Source organism: Ixodes scapularis, unplaced genomic scaffold, assembly GCF_016920785.2.
Source record: "Ixodes scapularis isolate PalLabHiFi unplaced genomic scaffold, ASM1692078v2 PGA_scaffold12__126_contigs__length_90152505, whole genome shotgun sequence".
In the NCBI taxonomy this organism is placed as follows: domain Eukaryota; kingdom Metazoa; phylum Arthropoda; class Arachnida; order Ixodida; family Ixodidae; genus Ixodes; species Ixodes scapularis.
The window spans coordinates 7,269,643-7,290,580 of NW_024609838.1; the positions used below are offsets into that span (position 1 = coordinate 7,269,643).

The 20,938-nt window shown below is 46.6% G+C and overlaps 1 protein-coding gene across 1 annotated transcript; it reads right to left on the reverse strand.

The window, feature by feature from the left end:
* Positions 1-362: 362 nt before the first annotated feature.
* LOC8041026 (isochorismatase domain-containing protein 2) lies at positions 363-2,981 on the reverse strand. Its single transcript, XM_002400675.5, has 3 exons — positions 2,576-2,981; positions 1,652-1,901; positions 363-730 (listed from the first exon to the last, which is right to left on the reverse strand). The coding sequence occupies exons 1-3, from the start codon at positions 2,766-2,768 to the stop codon at positions 562-564; spliced, it is 612 nt and encodes a 203-aa protein (XP_002400719.4). The 5' UTR covers positions 2,769-2,981; the 3' UTR covers positions 363-561.
* Positions 2,982-20,938: the final 17,957 nt, after the last annotated feature.

The following is a 20,938-nucleotide window of genomic DNA, read 5'->3' on the forward strand; positions in this document are numbered from 1 at the left end:
ATACAGCAACTGCAGATGGTTACCAGGAGGCTATTTGACAACTCTGCACTCTGAGCCAGCTGTGTACAGCATATCACATTTTCCGGTGTAGGTATACTTTTTAATTCATGAGAGGGGTCCAATAAAAAACTTTCAGCCTTTCCACTCTGGTGAAGAAGGCAAACCAGCGGAGCTGTACTATGGTGGAAACGAAGTAATGGCCGGCCGCAAGTCGGCAAGCCAGATAGTGGAAAGGCTCGAAAGGTTGCTGCCATCGCGATCCTGGGAAAACTAGCCCTTAACGGCTCCGCTGCGAAAAAGTATTTCTCATGTTCCATTGGACTCTGTGTGGACTAGGAGCACAAGACAGAAACCAGTGTCTCCAAAACATGCATGGTGCCGTGGAAGGCTGCAGCACCTTCTTTTTAATGTTCGACGTGGGTTAAAATAGCCCGCCCAGTTTGAAGTAACTTTCAACCAGAAACTAACCCGATGGGTTCTAACAAATAAGATGTAACTTGGGTAACAAGTACAAGACGGGATTCTGGTCAATGTAGAAGATTCCAACGTCTCTTGTAGAGTTCACATCTTGAGGAAGCCGAGGAGGCCACTGTCTGGAGCGGGTTCCATGATGAGCTTCTGGAGTTCCTTGAACTTGGGGTGGGCCGATCCTCCCAGCAGGCCTAGGATGACGCTCTCGCTAGTAGTGAGCCAGGCACCACTGGCCTTCATGCGCTCAAAGCCAAAGAACCTGCGAGAGAAACTCCCGTGATTCAGGCCGGAGCAGCTGTTTTCCAGTAGCTGTTAAAAATGCGTCAAGTTGAAACGAAGTACAGAGTAACTTGTTACAGTTTTGAGAAGGCAGATAGCCAGGGCTTTTGTTCGGGGGGCCCCCGCCCCCCGAACAAAAGTCCTGGCTATCTCGGGTTTGTACTTGACAAAGGGTACGTACGATGGTAGGAACCTCCCAAATGCTGCCAATCGGAGACACATTGCTGCGTCGGAAATCGATGAAATGGGCCACGTAAGGATACAGCTGATGGCAAGATCTACTAAAACTGGAGAGTGACTGGAAACTCATTGCGACATTGTCTGAAAGACCAAGAAAGATGGTGCAGAATTATGTTTAACACGGGCACAAACCTAAAACTTTGAGAAGTGCTTTTGGGAGTATGTACCGACTCGTTTTCTGTGCCCACCTCGTCGGTGTTCTACAATTACTGGACTGTCTTCACAGGCGAGTGACTGCTGTAAAACCATTGGGTGACTAGTGAAAATAATTATGTAAACATTTCATTCGGCCTTTGCAAAACATGTTAATTCTGTTGATGTAACAGGTGAAACCTTACAAAATAACTGCACAAGCCGGAACAGAATTCTTTTGTAAGTGCCAATGTGCTCAACTCAATTCAGTAACGGGTAAACATGGCACAAGAGTATTTGACGCTTTCACACAAAGTCCTGCCCTTCTGGTATGCACCGACATTCCAGATTTCTGACTTGCCTCTCGTGTGCTCGATACATGTTTCTTTTAACTTGCAGACTTCGCTGTCGGTTTGAAAACTGCCATTATTTTTAGAGTGTGTCCCTTTTAGCTGAGAGTGGAGCGTACCCTGAGGCTATAGAAAACGCTTCCATTATGGTGCCGTATGATGACGCAAAGCGAGGGTACCTGTCGACCATGGTGCGCGAGGAACAGGCGTCCACGACGACGTGCACATTGAATCCCTTCTCAAGAAGCGCCAGGGCTGTGTTCTGCACACACACGTGGGTCTCGACGCCGCACAGCACGACGGAGTCCGCCTTTGTGTCGGTCAGCCGCTGCGCCACGTCGGAGGTAACCATGGAGAACTGGGTCTTCTCCACGGGGCACAGGTCCGGGTAGGCCGATAGACCCAGCTCGGGCACCGTGCGGCCCAGCCCTGTACGCCCACAGGCCAACAGACCTTTTGTTAAAATCCCTTAAGGCCGCTTGATCCGCGCAACGAATGATGGGAACGAGCTGTATGCTTGCCCCCTTAGACTGGTAAAGAAAAGCAGGATAAGCTCAATTTTCCCTCGCCTCCTATCCAGCGTTTCTTTTACCAGAGCTTATTCCGATTTTCTTAACCAAGCGACATTGAAGAGAGTGATTAGCGCAGTGGCTCGCCTGCGTAACTTTTGTAGTCTGCTACAGCTAGTTCCCGGCATTCCTTTCGGCGCCGGCGCTACGCTTTTTGCAAATTTGCCCGGCTGGAGGCTGTTAATTCTCTCGGCCGTGATAAGTGAAGCCGACTGGAGAGCCCACATGTGGAGAACAAACCCCGTCAGCTGTTTTCCTTTCGTTGTGTTTTTCTCCTGATAAACTAGTTTTGAGCGAGACTGCTGGTTTGCATTTGTCTGGCCTGAACATTGGGTCGTGACGGTGCAGCATTTGTATAGTTTTAAATAAACCTCTTGAAGCGGCATTACTGGAATCTCTGGCATACTACAGTTAACAGCAACCTGTCCAGGCTCATGCCCATTTCGCTTTTAAATGGAGTGTCCTTGGTTGCCATTGCGTTCCAGCGTCTGCCGTTATCTACGGGTACACTTTGAACGACCGATAGCCACCAACCTTTGGGGTACTGCTCGGTGACAATGACCGGCATGTCGAGGGATTTGCCAGCCTTGAGCAGTCGCTGCGAAACGGCTACAATCTCCGGAAAGTATCGAATGGTGTTTCGAAACTTGTCCTGCATGTCGCAGAGGAAAATTGCCGTTTTCTGACTCGAAAGTCGGCCCACATTGCACGCTGCGGCCGCTGCCATGATTTGCGATAGGGGTGTCGCGAACTTTTGTCGAACCTGATTTTTTGTCGAACTTTGGGGGTTCGACTAAGTCGAACCGGTTCGACGAACCTTCGACTTTTCACCAAAATCAAACCATAGAGATCATACCCACTAGAGCACTATATAGCTCCTACGGAGCAGAGTAGCGCAATCCTTTGAACTCCGTGTTTTGCCGACAACATGGCCGACAGAGCGGATCGGCGCGAGTCACGTGGTACTCAGGGTTCCAGGAGGCGGCCCGCCCTATGGGAGAATACATGGAGATCGACACAACACGGCTGATTAAAAAATGAGCGGTGAGTTCACACTTTTCAAAACTAGTCTGTCGTGAAGTTAGTAAAGCACTAAACATTTTATCAAAATTTTAATAATATCGGATGCGTGTGAAAATTTTGAGAACGCAATTTCCGAGGCAATGGCGTTTGAAGCAGACGGTTTTTGCTCGCAGCGGAGATGGGCTTTTCGGGTTGGCCGGAGCGGGTCACGTGAATGGTGTGACGTCGCCGTGTCGTCTGCTGCATGATGCCGTTCAGGCAATTTTTAAAAAAAAAAGTCACGTCCTTGTGGGGCACAAAACTTAGCGAAAATTATTCTAAAATGTTCCATTATTATGTCAAAAACGATTGCCATTCCGTACATCCCCACAATACTGAAGAAACAACAATTTTCTCACGTTCTCCATGCATTTCTGACCGCAGTTGGAACCTCCGGGCGTTCGCCGCTAGTCGCCGAGAGGCGGCGTTCTAGATTGCGCTACTCCAGAGCCGTGTATTGGGAGAGTTTGGCCAACAGGCGGAGCAAAGGCCGCCGCCAGCGCCGAATATTCCCCCCGCGCTTAGAGCGTAAACTAAATTTGTGACACAGCGTCGACCAATCAGGAGACCGCGACGTCAGAATATTGCAAACGACATTCAAAGCGTGAAATAGAGGCGTTCAATCTCGGCCTCTCTGCTCCATCTCCCAAATGTCGGCAGTGAAGAAAAAGGTACAGGCGCGTGAACCTAGCTCAGCAAAACGCTTTTGTTTGTATGTGAACTCGTGCGTAGGAGCCACTTTCCAAAGCCACGCGCTCGTGCCCATGCCTTTCTCTGCACTGCTGATGTTCGCTTGTTAGAACAGCGTCCTGGAGACGCGGTGTCCCGCTCGGCTCGTGCGCTGGCTTTGGCAGTGCTTTCTTTCACCGTCTCAGCTGAGACGCTGTTTCTAGCAAGCTGGCCCTGGTTTGGAGCGCAAGTTCGTTTATTCTACACTTGAATATTGGCGTGACGAAAACCTCGCACGCACAACGTTTTCAGTCACTGAGAGTTACACCTTTTAACTCTAGCGACGCTAAAACGGCTTGAATTAGTCGTGTCACAAATTTAAAGCTCACGACCACCGCTAGGGGCTGTTTCGCGGCCTGTGATTGGCCCTGAGATGCTCGCCTATTCAAACCAATGTATGGCCAAACTCTCTCGATAAACGGCTCTGCGCTACTCTGCTCCGAAGGAGCTATATAGTGCTCTAATACCCACCTCGTTGATCATACCATAGAGATCAGTGGATCATACATACTAACTCTAGAGGAAAAGGTCCGCCATTTTCCCATACATTCTGGCTGCCGCAAGCGGCGGATCTTGCAGGCAGACCCTCGGGGTCCCAAACACGGTTACATCATCAGAGCAGTTTCGTGAACTTCAACAATTCACGAACTTACCGGTGGAAAGATATTCGCGTTTCTTTCAAAGCTTTCTTTTTGAAAAGCGCGCAGATGTACGGCCTCGCGTTTGCATTTCGCCGGTGGGGCGCGGCTGGGCGCGGTTGAAGAATACGAAACTGCGCAACCACCAGATTTCCGAGATTTCGACAGAAGGGAAGTTGATGCAGCGTAATGAGTTTATTGCTTTTTATAAGCGTTAGAATAGCTCATAATTTAGTTTACAACGTTAAATTATCACTGTTTATATTGCTGAGAGTTTTCACTCTTCGCGTTACCATGGCAACGTTGCTTTCTTTCTCTCGTGTTTTGTCGCTCTCTTTTGCGTTCGTTCACTCGGGACCCAGGATGTCGGCGCACGGGATTTGCCACTCCTCCTCACCCACCTTTACTCCCCTGATAGCGAGTTCGTTTCACACGCACTGGCACCGTTCGAGTTCTCTCCCAGAATGCATCGCACTCACAAAGTGTTGCACGGAAAACTGGACTCAAACGAACTCGCCAAATGCACCGAGTGCAGAAGACTGATGCTGCCGCCATCTATGTTGTAGAAAAGGTACCGACTTCAAACCGAAACTAGCGCCTTTCTGTTCCGAGTGATGCGCGGGAATGCGAGACTGCAGTCGCTACCAACGTTTATCTACAAACGTTGGCAACTGCAACCTGTAGTTTATAGTTGCGATGTCTTCAAGCAGCTCGGCTGCCGAAGAGATAGTTACAGACGGCGTAAATTTCCGCAACCAGCTGTCTACAAAGCAGCTGGTTGCGATCTTTCAATCCTTATAACCGTTTACACTGAAGAAAACTGATGATGCTGTCCGAGCAGAAGCTTGATCCGTTTGAGCATGGTATTATGCGTGAACCACTGAAAGGCTACGGCTTAAAACTAGCCTGTTGGAATATCCAGCAAAACTGGGACTTTCGATTTGGATCGTCATTATAGGTGAATTAGATATTAGCCTTGGTGAGGGTGTCGAGAACGGGAGCTTTCTCGAACAAAATACGACGGGGCAAGTTAGCTGCGTAGGTAAATGTTAAACATGATGATGTTGCCCAATCCTCGGGTAAAGTCACCATCTTTAGCTTTCTCTGATGCTTATTGGGAAGTCAGAGGTTTCTGCTGGGGGAGTTTTATCGGCAAATGTTAAATTTTTCACCCGCACGCGGATGGTGACAGACATCTCGGGGGCCGCTGTTGCGTTTGTTCTGAGCATTTCTTTACACACAGGTATATTTCAGCGTTTGAACGGCAACAGAGCGATTTAAAACCTGCAAATAAATCACGGGTTGTCAATTGCTTCTTTCGTGAAATAGCAGACGCTCACAATTCAAGCTCGCGTTTGATTTCGTAGCCCGCGGGACGCGATTTCTATCAGAAAATCTACTCTTTTTTTTTTCGTTCGGTTCTGCGACACATCGTAGCAGACGAACCCTCGTCGTCTGCTACCGCTCCTCGCCGGCCCCACCGGAGCGAGGCATGACGGGATTGCATTTTGGCGCACTCCCGATTTTCTCGGTGCAGCGAGTGCATGCACGCGTGGGGTGTCAGCGCTGAAACGAACTCGGAGAGTGCAACCACTCGTGGAGCGCCGGCCAAAACTAGGGGTGTCGCGAACCGGCCGCGGTTCGAGTTCGACCAGGTTCGACTTTTTCGAACTTTTAGTGTAAAGTTCGTCGAACCTTGTAGTGAGGTTCGACTCGTATGCGCATGCGCGACAGGCTGGCCAGTTGGCTTCGGATTGGATGGTAATGGCTAAGAGATGAATTAAGTGCAGCGCTGATCGGCTATTTCAGTCAATACAGTACCAAAATTTAAGTTATTAACTTCTTCAGGGAATAGAATTAGTTTCTTTCAATTGCAGCTGTTCACAAAATAAAATAACCCTTTGCATAAAAAAAAAAATTCTCCAAACCTAGACATGCTTGTATTAAGGTCTGGCCACACTGTCCACAAAGTCGAACCGGTCGAATCTGGTGAAAAGTTCGAAGGTTCGTCGAACCGGTTCGACCCAGTCGAACCCTGAAAGTTCGACCAAAAAATCTGGTTCGACAAAAGTTCGCGACACCCCTAGCCAAAACGAACCCGTTCCGCGCTGCGAGTGGGCACGCGTGGGCACGAGTGCCGTGAAACGAACCCGCTAGAAACAAACGGTTCGACTTTGTGGACAGTGTGGCCAGACCTTAATACAAGTATGTCTAGGTTTGGAGAATTTTTTTTTTTTATGCAAAGGGTTATTTTATTTTGTGAACAGCTGCAATTGAAAGAAACTAATTCTATTCCATAGAGATCATACATACTAACTCTAGAGGAAAAGGTCCCCATTTTCCCATACATTCTGGCTGCCGCAAGCGGCGGATCTTGCAGGCAGACCCTCGGGGTCCCAAACACGGTTACATCATCAGAGCAGTTTCGTGAACTTCAACAATTCACGAACTTACCGGTGGAAAGATATTCACGTTCCTTTCGAAGCTTTCTTTTTGAAAAGCGCGCAGATGTACGGCCTCGCGTTAACGCTAAACTAAACCATATACCCGGCTTCGCCGGTGGGGCGCGGCTGGGCGCGGTTGAAGAATACGAAACTGCGCAACCACCAGATTTCCGAGATTTCGACAGAAGAGAAGTTAATGCAGCGTAATGAGTTCATTGCTTTTTATAAGCGTTAGAATAGCTCATAATTTAGTTTACAACGTTAAATTATTACTGTTTATATTGCTGAGAGTTTTCACCCTTCGCGTTACCATGGCAACGTTGTTTTCTTTCTCTCGTGTTCTGTCGCTCTCTTTTGCGTTCGTTCACTCGGGACCCAGGATGTCGGCGCACGGGATTTGCCACTCCTCCTCACCCGCCTTTACCCCCCTGTTCTATTCACTGAAGAAGTTAATAACTTAAATTTTAGTACTGTATTGACTGAAATAGCGGATCAGCGCTGCACTTAATTCATCTCTTAGCCATCACCATCCAATCCGAAGCCAACTGGTTAGCCCGTCGCGCATGCGCAGACGAGTCGAACCTCAATACAAGGTTCGACGAACTTTCCACTAAAAGGTCGAAAAAGTCGAACCTGGTTGAACTCGAACCGCGGCCGGTTCGCGACACCCCTAATTTGCGATCAGAAACAAAACAAAAACTAGCTGAGTTGTTGTCGTTGGCGATAGGTTTGCGCACACGGAAACCAATGGAAATATCCAGCTGCAATACGGCTTTTCCTTTAATTGGACGGCGGCTTGCGCTACCTATTCGTAAATTTATGATTCATGCGATACGCTTTGCGCGCCAAGACAACGAGGCCCTTTCTCAATCAGCTGCTCGAACCTTCTCGCCTTCTCCTTCCGCTAAACGTACCGACGGAAAAATTGCAATAAAATGTTGGAAAAGCGCCACAGCCGTGGCGCTTTTCCGATGTTTCCCGCGCAAATAGACATTTTGCTCAAATACCGCATGTGGGGAATGTAAGTACGCGCTGTATGTGAACATCATAACCGCTGCATGCAGGGGCGGACGCGGGTATTTCTTGGGGGGAGGGGGGGGGTCAGGTGTTGTTGAGCATATCATATATTTAAGACCCCCCCTCACCTTCCAAGCCTCCGAGCACATGCGCTTGTGCAGTGCGAGAGTAGTTTAGGCCAGCGTGTTCGCGCTCCGCTCGCACTAATTCCATTAGCGTGACCACCCGTGCCGCGATTCGCGGAGCTGTCCCGTATTGAGGGCTCGTGTCCCGCGTCCCGCGAGAAATTCCCAAATCTTCGAAATGTCCCGCATTTCACACTGTCGTAAAATTCACTCTGCAAGTCATGGTGCTGCCGAACAACGGGGCACGGGTAGCACGGGGAAGCGCGGAGGTCGCTGGTAATCGTGTGAATCGCAATGGTACGCCATTTTCTATCAAAGCATCGAGGGAAGCGACCGTCGTTCTTGTGGGAGCTGTGCCGCGCATGCGCCGTTGTGCCTTTTCCCTTGATGGCAAAATATTGGAAGAGAAAATTGCTCGTCAAAAGTTTAAATATAAATTGTTGCAATTATTTCCTATGGCTATGTCAATGCAAAAGGGTTGCTGTGGAATTTCTTTTTAGTGAATGTAGCCACACAAGGCAAAAAGCCTGCAACCCACAATGGCCGAAAAAGAACATAATGTTAAAAATTTGTGTAAGACCATGGTGATAAAAGTTAGCGTTGAAAGGAAACAATAACCCGAAAAAGATTTACTGTTTCTTAATTTCATTTGACGCGTTTAGTTCTGCAGCAGTTGATTTTTATGATTTCAACTTCGACCCATTTAATAACCTATTTGACATAAAAAATATATCATTGGGAGTGAAAATAATTTTAGCTTAACTGCTGCCATACCATTTGCAGGTGTTTAAACAGCACAGGATATTAAATGTGTTAACAGAGCCTCGGTTCGCTCAGTGCATCTTTATAAACTTCCTCAAAGTATGCTGTGTGTATTACTTGTGTTAAAAAAAAAAAAAAAAAAAAAAATCTGTATGTAGCTCTTGTTCTGCAATAATGCCTCAGGGCAACTTTTTTTTTCGAGGGTTTTCCGCTACGGTTTTTTGACAAGCGACGAGCACCTCTTGCCGTAGTGAGAGTTTTTAATACGAAAGCATTAAAGGAGCTGTGCAACAGTTTCAGTGCTTTGCTTAAATAGTTTGGGAGTTGGTGCTTCGACCTTTCTGAAGTAAAGAATAAAAAACCGCTTTTGCCTGCATGTCCTAGTTTTTATTTTAAAAATTGACAAAGATTGAGGTTTTCGGCACCTCTCAACTCCTTGACCAGCTTCGGAGTCACGTGCGCTGTGACGTCAATGGGGGGTGCAGGTTAAGAAGGTAGCGGCAAATGCCCCTCAAAGGGAATCATATATCCCTCCGCCACCTCCGCATCCAATAGCGTCCCATCGTTTCCGTGACGACGCGGCCAACGCGCGAGGAGGGTTTTTCCTTTTTGTACATATTTGCTTTATCTTTCGACTTTGACTTAGCATTGTGGAAGCCACGAGAGGGAGATTACAGTTTTCCCCCACCGACGGAAACAAATACGACTTTCGGGGATTAGCTTCCCGCTCCGATGGATACAAAGGCTGCTTTCAGGGGCTCGGTTCCCCCTCCATTGGATACAAAGGTCGCTTTCTTAAAAAGTGGGGGTTGCAGGCAAGTGGGAATCCATTGAAGCGGAACAAGGAGCGTTTCCAGTGAACTCTCCTTTCGACTGCGAAGAGGTTTGAAACGGGCGCATCACGCTTATGGGAGGAGCTTCTCCTACCTTCTTGACTTGTACGTCACTTCCAGTATGGGCGAAAACATTGTTTTGCCTTTGCCACGGCAAAAGAAGGCATTTATGATATAAGCGTAAACGTCACACTTTCTCGTTTTGCCTCCCCTTTATTTTTTTACTATTTGCAGGTTGAAATGTTTTAGTATTTTTTCGTCGCCCATACCGGATATGTCTATTAGGTGGCGGGGGACGAGAGTACACAGAAAAGGTCTATAGACCGTTTTACTGAAAGAGGGCGAGAGAGAAAAGGGGAAAGGGCTACCAGCGCTTTCCTCCTTTCTGATTGTGTAGAAAGAGTGAAAGTCCCGGATGAGAGGCTTGGCCAGTGTTGGGTGTCTGCAGTGCCCCAACTTCGTTCGCACTTTCTTTTGCGTTTTAAACTCGCAAACTTAATTAGAGCTACGGGTTTCGATGGCAACAGTTCCCCGGTCATGGGGAAACCATTGCTCGGTCATAGGGTGCACGAATACAAACAGAAAACGTCGCAGTACTGTCGGAGGACCTATGTAGCTTGCAAGGAATCCGGCAAGGCGCGAGAGCGGCTACAACGTCTTTAAGCTCTATCGCTTTCCACATGACCCTTGGTTTCAGGCGGCAGTGGATTGCGTCCGCAAACCGAAAAGGCGTTTCCTCAACGCCAGCCTCTCGACTGTGCTCGGAACATTTTGTGAATGGAGCGCGCACCGAACGCTGTACCGCCGATGAACATGGGGTACGCTCGCAAGGTGCGTGCGAGCTTTCTCGTGATAACTGCTGTTCGAGCTTGTAAAATTTTGTATCTGAATATATCTTAATATTGATAATTTACAGTGATGACTGACCCAATTTTATCATCGACAACACTTAGTTGAAGGCTCATTTCTGCTGCCGGGTGAGGCTGGAAATGTTTTGAAATGGTAGTTCTATCGGTTTTCCTGAATCGCGATCTCCTGCGTGATACCAGAGAGCCGGCGAAAACGCTCCTTGGAGTGCCACTGTAGGGTTGTTTCCGTTGATTGGGCGCTTTGAAACGCTGGATAGTCGCTGCACGGTTCGTCTCGTGTGTTGCGATCTGCGTTTTCGAGCCCAGTGTGCAAGTTTCTTTGTTCGAGTCATGGCATCCGTCAGTGCAGCGACAAGGGGAACAGCGGTAGCGAACGTGCCAGCGATAGAAATTGGAGGTGAGTACTCAAAAATATTGAATCAAACAGTAAAATAATTAGTGGCTGCTTTGAGACTTTCTGAGGTTCGATATAAGTACATCTAGAACGTCTTCGTCGTTCATACACATGGAAATATAAGAACACGGACAGAAAGAAAAAAGCAACGCAGCAAAACGATCTGTAGCAGCTCCGGATGTTTACAAAAGTTAATTGAGGTTCCCGTTTTGTGTATCGCTTGTTGATTACTAAAAACGGCTACGTTAATTGAAATAGGCCCATTACAAGCAAAAATTGATAAATGGTTCACCATTTCCAGTTTTGCGGAAAGCGATGGAGCTTAAAAAACATTGCAGCCGCACTCGCCTTGCCGGAATCTATGCAAGCTACATACAAGTCCTCGGAAGTATTCCACGCTTTCTGTCGTTATTCCTGGACCCTATCACCCCGCAATGGTGTCCCGATGACCGGGCAACTGTCGCCATTGAAGACCATGGCTCTAATTAAGTTTGGGAGTTTGAAACAAAGAAGAAAGCGCGAACGAAGTTGGGGCGCTGTAGACACCCAACACCGGCCAAGCCTCTCATCCGGGACTTTCACACGTTCTACACAATCGGAAAGGGGGAAAGCGCAGCAGCCCTTTTTCCTTTTCTCTCTCGCCCTCAACATGGCGCTACCCACGATAAAGCGGTCTATAGAGACATCAGTGAGCAGCGAGAACTCATCCGCTTGCGACCGCGTGACCACGCGCTGGTGCAGCGCGAACAATATGGTGAAAGGAGGACAGTCTCATCCGAGTCCGGCCACCTTCGTCCGGCTCTCCCCCTTTCCCCTCCGGCTTCTGGCGGCTGTTCGCGGTAGCAGATAGAGCTGACGGTTTGGTGGACCAAGGGTAGTTGGCGCCACTAAAACTCCGTGTAATAAAAGTTTTGTCGATGATACCAGGTTTTTCACGCATTTATGCTTATGTTGGAACCACAAGATTTACCCTTTATCGAGCAGGTATTCACGCACCTTTCTATCTTTCTACAAGACCCCCATTGACGTCATGCAGAGTGGTTCTCATGGCCGCCGCTCGCGGCTGCAGGTCGGGGAATATTCTAATTTTTACCTCGAGATTACGCGACGGAATCGCAACATTTCGAAGGAAGGAGGTTTGTTTTCTGTCTTTTCTGACAAGATAAACAATGTCAAAAATAGAAGATGCCAATTCTTTCAACGTTAAAATTGTTGCACAGCTCCTTTAAAGGGAAACTCCGCTTCATTCTCGGTTGTTACCAAACACTGCGACTCTCTTTACTGTCATCTAGAGAGACCGAATGTCAAATATTATAACGTAATGCCGCCTAAAAGATCACTAAACCGGCCGACAAAAACTGAGACGCGCGAAGTCACCAAAATCCGCTAATTTAGCGGGCGACGTGCGGCGCAGCCAACTTTGTATTTCCGTTGTGGCTGACGTCTGTTGCATACGCAGTTTTTTTCTTTGTATTTTCTTTCCCAGGGAGAGCTTACCGGGCGGCGCTACGGACGCGCTCCACGTTTGAGCAAGCAAAAAGGCGACCCTACTGCAATAAGATCAGTGAGCGAGACAGACAAAAAAAAAAAAAAAAAAAAAAATGAACGAGAACAAGAGAAACAAAAAGAGGAAGAGAGAGTTGTACGGGATGAGTTTCGCTGACACACCTGCCAACCGGTGCCAACCGACTAGCCGCCTGGGTTGCCGCCTACATAGCCTGCTTCGTTGCTGCTTGCGTTGCCTGTTCGCCGCCGCGGCTAGGCCCGCCCTCCCTCCTCCCTCCTCGCCCTTCCCCTCGCATCCGCGTCTTTCTTGGGTTGCCGCTAGTAGATCACGTGACCCCTTGTATTCCACGTGGGTGCGTATGCAACTGACGTTGAGAGTACAATGTTGCCCGGCTGTGCCGAAGTTTCAGTTTCGGTTTGCGATTGTGGTAAATAACAAGATCGCACGAAAAATATTTTGCTTTTAATGAGACAAACGGTCTAGGGTTGTTTTGAAGTACTTTTCACGTTTATATCACCCACTATCTCAAAATTTCCGAAATCAAGCGGAGTTGCCCTTTAAAGGGGTACTCCACTGGTTTTTTCATTGTCTCCGATTTGCTTGAAATTTTGCTAAACTAACCAACAAACGTCGTGAAAATAGTATCTCAAATGTTAGGTCAAAATATTTTTTGTTTGCAAAGTTATTGAATTTACAGTTTTGGTCCTCACCGTGTTTTTCAAACTGAAAGTCTCTACTGGCAACAATGAAAAAGTGACGTCAGTGGAAGGCAGGGGTTCACTCTTTGGGCTGTAGATTTTGTTTTAAACTGATTCGAAGCAGTTTCATGGTGTCAAATGAATGCTTGGGAAGCTCGCTGCAGTACCCGCGCTCCAGCACGGAACAAATGATTGGCATATTCTATTTTTTAGCTGCTTGCTCGACTGGCAAGCTTGCCTCCCACTGACGTCACGGCACTGAAAAGTGCGCGTATATTTGAATGTTGGTTTTTGCATCATTTTCATTTGCCGATTTCACAATACCTATTATGAATTTCGCGATTCTAAATAGCATACCGGAGAGAGTAAAGGCCGGGGAGTCAGAATATATAGTTAGTTGAGGTAGCTCAAAAAAGCGGTGGAGTACCCCTTTAAGCGAGCTGACGTCATCAGGTTGAAGCCCGAAAACGGCACCTAGTTTCCTTCGGTTCCATTGGCTGGCGCGCGTCGACGGGGCTCTCATTGGCCGCTGCGCTCGCCAGTTTCCACGACCGCTCACCCCATGGCGCTGCGTGTCCATCAGCGCCAGAGCCCCAAGGTCACCGTGCCTAGGGGTGCACACGCGCTGACAGACGACAAAAAGTACGCAGCAGACGACAAAGGGAGCGCGGACGAGCGGCTTGCATGCTTTCGCATTCACAACTCATAGGGAATGCTTAGGTGTACCTCGACCTTGTTTTTTCGTGTGTGTGTGTGGGGGGGGGGGGGGGGGGGGGGGGGGTTGAAGTGGCTGTGATGTTTATGATTTGGGGTGCGAAGGGGGGTAGGTGGGTCAAAATGCATGTCTTGGGCCACCATCACCTTGTGCAGTTGGGGCGCGCTTGGGCGTGTCGTAACCCGATTATGACTTGCTAAAGCGTCGTAATCGGCTTATGACGCGCACAAGCGCACCCAATGAGTAAAAGGCGGCGCCCTGAGACTTTGGGGTCGGGGGAGGGAAAGAGGACATTTACAGAATGCAGGACATTTATTAGAATGTCCTGTATTCCTATAAAAAACGCCATTACTCCAGACTATTCACTACTAAACCTCATGTTCAAGGTGTCCCGCTTCCTCTCTACATCTGCCCGTTAGTCCCTGTAACGTATCCTGAATATCTGCCATAAGTACTAGGTCGTCTGCATACATTAGTACTGGTATTACCTGTGTTACCTTTCTCCCTCCTTCCATATAACTCACATCAAAACCTGAGTTGCTCTGCTCTAATTTCTTTTCCATTTCACTGAGATATATCACGAAGCAAAGAAGGAGAAACGACAGCCAGATTGAGTTAAAAGCATTTGGTATGTCTAGGGATATCAAAATACATTTTTTAGTTTCTCGTTGGTAGCAAAGTATTTTTTTCTTTGGGATTATATAAAGCTGTAATTGAAAACTTTTTCATGTGCGAAACTGTAATTGTAGTGAATGGTGTAAATTAGTGCGCTATAAAAATTGATAGACTATTTTTTACCAGTTTTTCGAGAATTTTCCCAAATATAGATGAAATACATATAGGCCTCATTTTTTGTGTATTAATATGACTCTTGATGTTTTCCAAATATCTGGATAATAGCTAAATCTTAAACATGCATTGAGTATATTTAAAACTAGTATCATGATTATTATCTATTGCTTTGGCAACATTTGTAGTGAGTTTATCTGCACCTGATGAAGTTCGGGAAGCGAACTGTGTTCTTGTAATGTTAAGTTCTGTTTCAGTAAAAGGTAGGTCATCTTCTGTGTTATTTCTCACATTTAATTGAGACAAGGTAGTTTTCTGATGTTCTGAAGATGTTTCTGTCTTATACTCTGGGAAGTGAGAGTTTAAGATGAATTGGCTGGATGCTTCTAGTGTTTGTGTTTCAATTCCGTTAGAGTCAGTGATAGGAGGAAATAATATTGGATGTTTTATTTTCGTAGTATCGATCTTGTATAGTATACTAAATATATTTATATTTGAGACCTCTTTGCAGAAATTATGCCAAGATGCTTTTGCTTCATTTATGTTTTTTTTTATAATCATCTAATGCAGTGTTGTATCTTTTCTCTTGCATATGTCGTGTATTACTTGTACATCTTTGATCTTTTCCGCTCTATTTCTAAATCGGCATTCCACCATAGTAATCTCTTGAAAAATTGTTTCACTATTTTGGAGAGTTTATTTACGTATATGTGATTCTTTACATTTCATTGATCTAATATATATATTTATATATATTTGTTTTTGTTTTTTAGTTGTAATACTCTGCTATTTTAGTCCTAACATCCATCTATCGTTTTTGATGTCTTCTAGTATTGTTTTTTCGCTTTTTTTTTGTAAGCCGTTTTGCTAACATCATGTGTTTGGCGAAATATGTTGTGAGAATGTATTTATGATCACTTTAACTATGAATGTTCATCATGATCATTAGCTAAGGTTAGTAAATCATTAGCTAAGCTTAGATAAATATAACTATTGCCAGTGGTTGAAGTATAAGTTGGACCTTGATCACTGTTATTTAAAATGAAAAGTGAATGATTTATTGCAAATGGGGCAAGGACATCTCCTGAACTGTCTGAAAATCTTCCCCCCATGCCTGGTGTTTAGCATTAAAACCCCCCAAAATGGCTGTTGGTAGATTCTCACGTGTTGTGAGGATCTCTTCCATTGTGTGTATTATGTTTGCAATATCTTCTCTTGGAGATTTATATGCACTAATGACTCTTGTTTTTGTTGTTTTTGTTGTTATTGCGAGCGAAATTTCATCTCGGGTTATTGTTTCGGAAAAAAGATCCAATCCATTGTCCCGTACAATCATTGCCGCGCGTAGTTGTTCAGTATATTGTATAATAGGATCGGTTAAAGAAAATACAATTATTTTATTTTTAAAACAATATTGGTCTTGAATTGCAATTACGTCAAATCGAATTATGTCTATGGTAATTTTTAGATGTTCTGTAGCTGAAGTTGTATGATTAGTGTTGATTTGTAAACTGTTTAACGGTTGCAGCAACATTTGTATAGTAAACATGTCTCCTCCTTTTTTTTTGTTTTTTTAGTGGTATGTGATTTTTGTTTGCAACCTCTCCACTTGAGCAAGGTATCTTGTACGCTGTTGTCAGAGTGCCGATGTGTGAGGTTTCCTTTTGCAAAAGCGGCATGATTTGTACAACTTATGCACCTTTCTATTTGTTCTTGACAGTTTTCCCCCTCTGCTACAATTGTGGCATCGAGGAGATGCCGTGCATCATGCCATCAAGTGCCCGAACCGGCAGCACGTTCTGCAAAATGTGATATAGAGGTTTTCCTCAAAACGACACCAGGTCCGGTCCAGGAAGACCCTCCCTTTCTCCTGCAGCTCTCTAAACATCCTCGGGCTGAGCTCGAAGATGACTGTGGCCAGCCCGTTACGGTTCGCAAAGGTCCGCACAGTCTGTATCTCCTCAGTGGTTCCTGCCAGTTTATTTTGATTTATTCCTTTTTCCATTAGTTGTTCAGGATCAGTTGTCATGATCCCCTTAACCCTAACTTGCAAATTTTTCATCTGAAAGTTTTTTTTTTTTAAATTTTTTTTATATACTTTTAGTTCTTCTTGTAGTTGTGGTATTTTGTTAATTGCTTTTTCCAGGTTGGAGAGTCCTTCATTGGAAGTACTCAAAATCAGCCCGAAACTCGGGTGTGGTAAGGGCCAACTCTTTGGAAAGGATCGCCAATCTCAGAGATAGTATTACTCGCATTTGCTCCTTCCCCTTTTGCGGTGTTTTTGGGAATACCAGAAGTGCTGCCATTTCTGGCTCGCACCTCTTGTTTTCAGGTGTTGTTGGTGTCGTCTGTCTTGTTTGATTGTCAGTTTGTCCTTTGTTGGTGTTTTTGGTCACATCAGCATAGCTGCGAGGCGGCTGGAGTGCCCGCTCCATCCAGCCTCCCCTGCAAGTTTGCATGACGCTCGGTTAGATCGATAGCGATATTAGTTAAGTTTTGAACACTCAGTGCCAGAGCATCGATCTGTTCTTTAGTCATTAGCGCTGCAAGTGGGGTAACTCCCTTTATGTACTCCTTCTGTGCCGTCCCCAGTCTGTCTCGGAACGACCCCGAAAGGTCGCCCGCGGGTGCACCCCCGAGGGCACCCTCAGCGCCCCCCCCCCCCCCCCCCCACTTCCCCCCAAGCATCTTAGATGGGGACGGCTCAGGTTGTGTTGTTCATCTGTTTCATTTGTTGTGTCATTATTGTTTTTCTTTTCCAGCTCATCTTCTTGCACTTTTTTTTTTTTTTTTTTTGGGGGGGGGGGGGGGGGGGCATTTGCCTTCGCCGTTTTCTTCTTCTCCTGTTTCGTTTTCCGTTGCTGACTCTCCATGGAGTCTGCTGTGTGTTCGGAAGAGCTGATTTCTTCTTTTTTGTCTGGTCGTCTTATTGGGGATCTCGAGTTAGGTCTGAAGTTTGTCATTTCGAAGGTCAAGCGGTTAGCGCATCGACTAATTTCGAAAGGAATTCAAATGCTTGCGCCTAAATACAATCACTGCAACGTATTTGTATGCCCCCCCCCCCCCCCCCCCCCCCCGGATCTTATGGGTGTTTTTACCCCTTGTTAGTAGTTTGCGAGTCGATCAATACAATTTCGTCGGTGTCTACCCGCGCGTGGTTTGAAGCGTCCAAGCTCTTCTAGTAGCCAGAAGAACACTCGCTGTCAATTTCCGGTTAGTCAGTAAGGAATCTAATAAATGGGCAAGTAACCCACTATACGCTATGAGCGATAGTGGGTTAGATAGTTCAAATTATAATACTGCTAACCCATTAGAGTTTGATGTTATAGATTTCTAAAAGTGGTGATTGGAGCGAGCGACCAAATCGTGTTCAAAGCTAGCTTCGAACCAGGAGTATAGTTAGTTCCGCGCCACCGCGGGGGGCGCTGCGGTATGAGGTCCTTCCTCGGCGGTAACGGTGTCGGCGGCGTAGCGAGCTCGCCTTTTACGCGGTGTGGTGGTGGTATGCGGCCAGTGGCTGGCTTCTTGTTTTGCTTTGGTACTGTGTCGATCACAAGTGCCACCATCGTTCACGAAGGTGAGCCTTAACCCGAAGAAGAAGGAAGAAAACACAGATTTACGGACTCTGGCGACTTGGAGGTGGTGGTGAGGTACAACTAGAAGGCGGTGAGCGAGGGAGTACGGGACCACCACTGGGAGAAACAACCGGAGCGGTCGGTTGGTAGGTACCCTATACTTGGGCGCCATCTATGCCCGTGCGAGTGAAGCGCTCGGTGCACCGAACATAATGTAGCCGCAGCGTAAGACAGAGAGTCATGACCTAAATCTGTTTCTTCCACCGTGCATGCTCATACGCGGATGGCCGTATTTTTGGAGAAAAAAAAGACGCGATCAAGCGAGGACTCTGACGTCACGATCCTCCTGAAACAGTTTAAAATGAGAGGAAGCGGCCTCGCTTCTCTCCTCCTCGCTTCGGTTCAGCAGCTTGATGGGAAGAGGCAAGGAGGAGAGGGAATGAGAATCGTGACGTCATATGTCTCGTCGACAGGGCTGTCAACATGGAAAGTCAAAATTTCCCTAGCGAACGCCTGAAATTTCCCTTGCTTGCCCAAAAATTACATAATACTAAATATTCGTGTTTTTTTTGTTTACTTTTGCATCACTTCCGTTTTTACGATGAGAGATATATTATGTAGCCGTTACGGCTCGCGTACGTTTCACAAAGGTATCGGGCCAAAACTTGCGGCCAAAGCAAATCTGGCGAGAGGAAGCGTTACCGCGGGAGATTCGAACTGACGAATGAAACCCTTTCTTCGCCTCAGATGTTATGCACCCCATCAGAACATGGTACTGCTTAATAACTTGAGCAACTTTTTTTTCTATAAACGTCAGTTCAATACAAAAGGTGTAAACAAGCGCGAGTTCTCAAACTCAAGCACACGGAACAGGACACACAGTAACTAACATTTCGTGCTCGGCCCTTCACAAAATGTTATTATAACATTTCGTGAAGTGCCGATGTTCAGACTTACCATGACATATAGTCATGGCAAGCCTGTACCTCCAGACATCGTTGTATTTCTTATTGTACTCAAACCTTCTTTTTCGAAAAGGCGCAGTAGCGCTCTCGGAAGCTTCCACTTGGCTAATATCTTCCTCCATAGTTTTCACGGGGGCGACGAAAACGTATGAAAACTGATTTTGCCTAAAACAAAGTTGTTCGAGTGCTCCTCAGTGTTTCCAGATGGTCGCACAACAAGCCGCCAAACGGCTGGAGGGAATACCCTAAATGTTGACAAAGCCGCTAAAATTCGATGTTATCTCGACATGCAATCATACTTGGCCAATGAAATTCCAGATGTATATGGCGCCCAAAACTTCTTTCAAACTAGCAAGATTTTTCTTATTACCTCAAAGACCTGAAAATCACCTTAACCTGGGAAATTTACCTTGCGTTGGCAGCCCTGCTCGCGTCCTCCCTTTACCACTGTTGATAGATACCCCCGCAACTTACGGGAGACTTGAAAGGGGCACTGAAGTCGATTTTGAGATGGTCCTTTTGTGCTGAAAACTCAATCTAGACGCCATCCCAACAAACCCGAAACCACAAGTTTATTTTCCTCGTTAAAAGCGTGTTCTAAGATCGGGACACGCCCTTTTCGGGAAGGATTTTCTTCCGAGTGAAGTGGTCGACGAAGGGCGCTTGTTGGCGAGTTGCAAGCGATGGCTTCGTCCGCGGTGAAAAAGATGAGTCTTATCCGAATGTGTACCTATCAGACTTTCTTCGGAACAAGTTATAATAAAATCATTCGGAATCTCCGCGCATTGTGGGACGTTCATTGGTTCACACAATGTAGTCTGCGAAAAAAAAGAGTCCACATGTTGTTTTTATTTTAAGTTTTTTTATTGCCTTTAGATGAATAGGCGGTTTTGTAATATAGGACTTGGTACGTTGGGCGCGTTCGTTTTGCCGCTAGGCTTTCTAGTTGTTCGCCTGAGTGTCAAGTTTCGTTATTTTTATACGCAACACACGACGATGCGGCTGTTTTCTATATATAATAATAAAACAAAACAAAAAAAAACATAAAAAACTAGGTGCCGACCTTAGAAGAAATGCTTTGCTGCTTCTTTTGCGTTTCTTCCAGCCTCGCCAGCATTCTGAGGTGACCGGCACCAGCGATGTCTGCCTCATTGTCCCGCAGTCCCCAAGATGGCAGACTGTTCCCTCTAGAGTTCTATATGAGCTCTATGCTTAGTACAAACTGCGAGAACTCCACGGCTCGGCCTAACAAGCTGGGCGACTTCGCCCTCCAGGGTTGCTACACCTTACACACCGCTGCAAGACGGCGTGGCTACCTTTGGAGGAGACCGGCTCGTAGCTGCGAGCACGACGCCCCGACTGGTGCCCCATGCCTGCAGGCAGGTGCAGCGTGCACCAGGGCGTAGCTTTGGCAGGCTTGTCATTGCACGTGCTTGCCCACCCAAGCAGAGCCTTAGCCAACAGTACCCTTGGCGGAATTTTTTTTTTTCTGAGAAAAAAAAAAAAAAAAAAAAAAGGAAAGAAGGGGTGGGGGGGGGGGGGGGGGCGCCATGTTGAATTTTGATGTAATTGCGTTGGGGAAAAATACGAAATCACTTTATTTGCCGGTTGGAATTTGGGTAGAATTCAAGTGGTTTGTGGCACTGGTTCTATTTTGTTCCCGGCTATACTTCTAATGCTTTAGCGTTAGCGCCTCGGTACGTGCGCTGACCTTCGAGTGGTCTGGAGCACACGTATTCAAAGTTCACAACGTTGGGCGCCACAGCGCCCTTTCT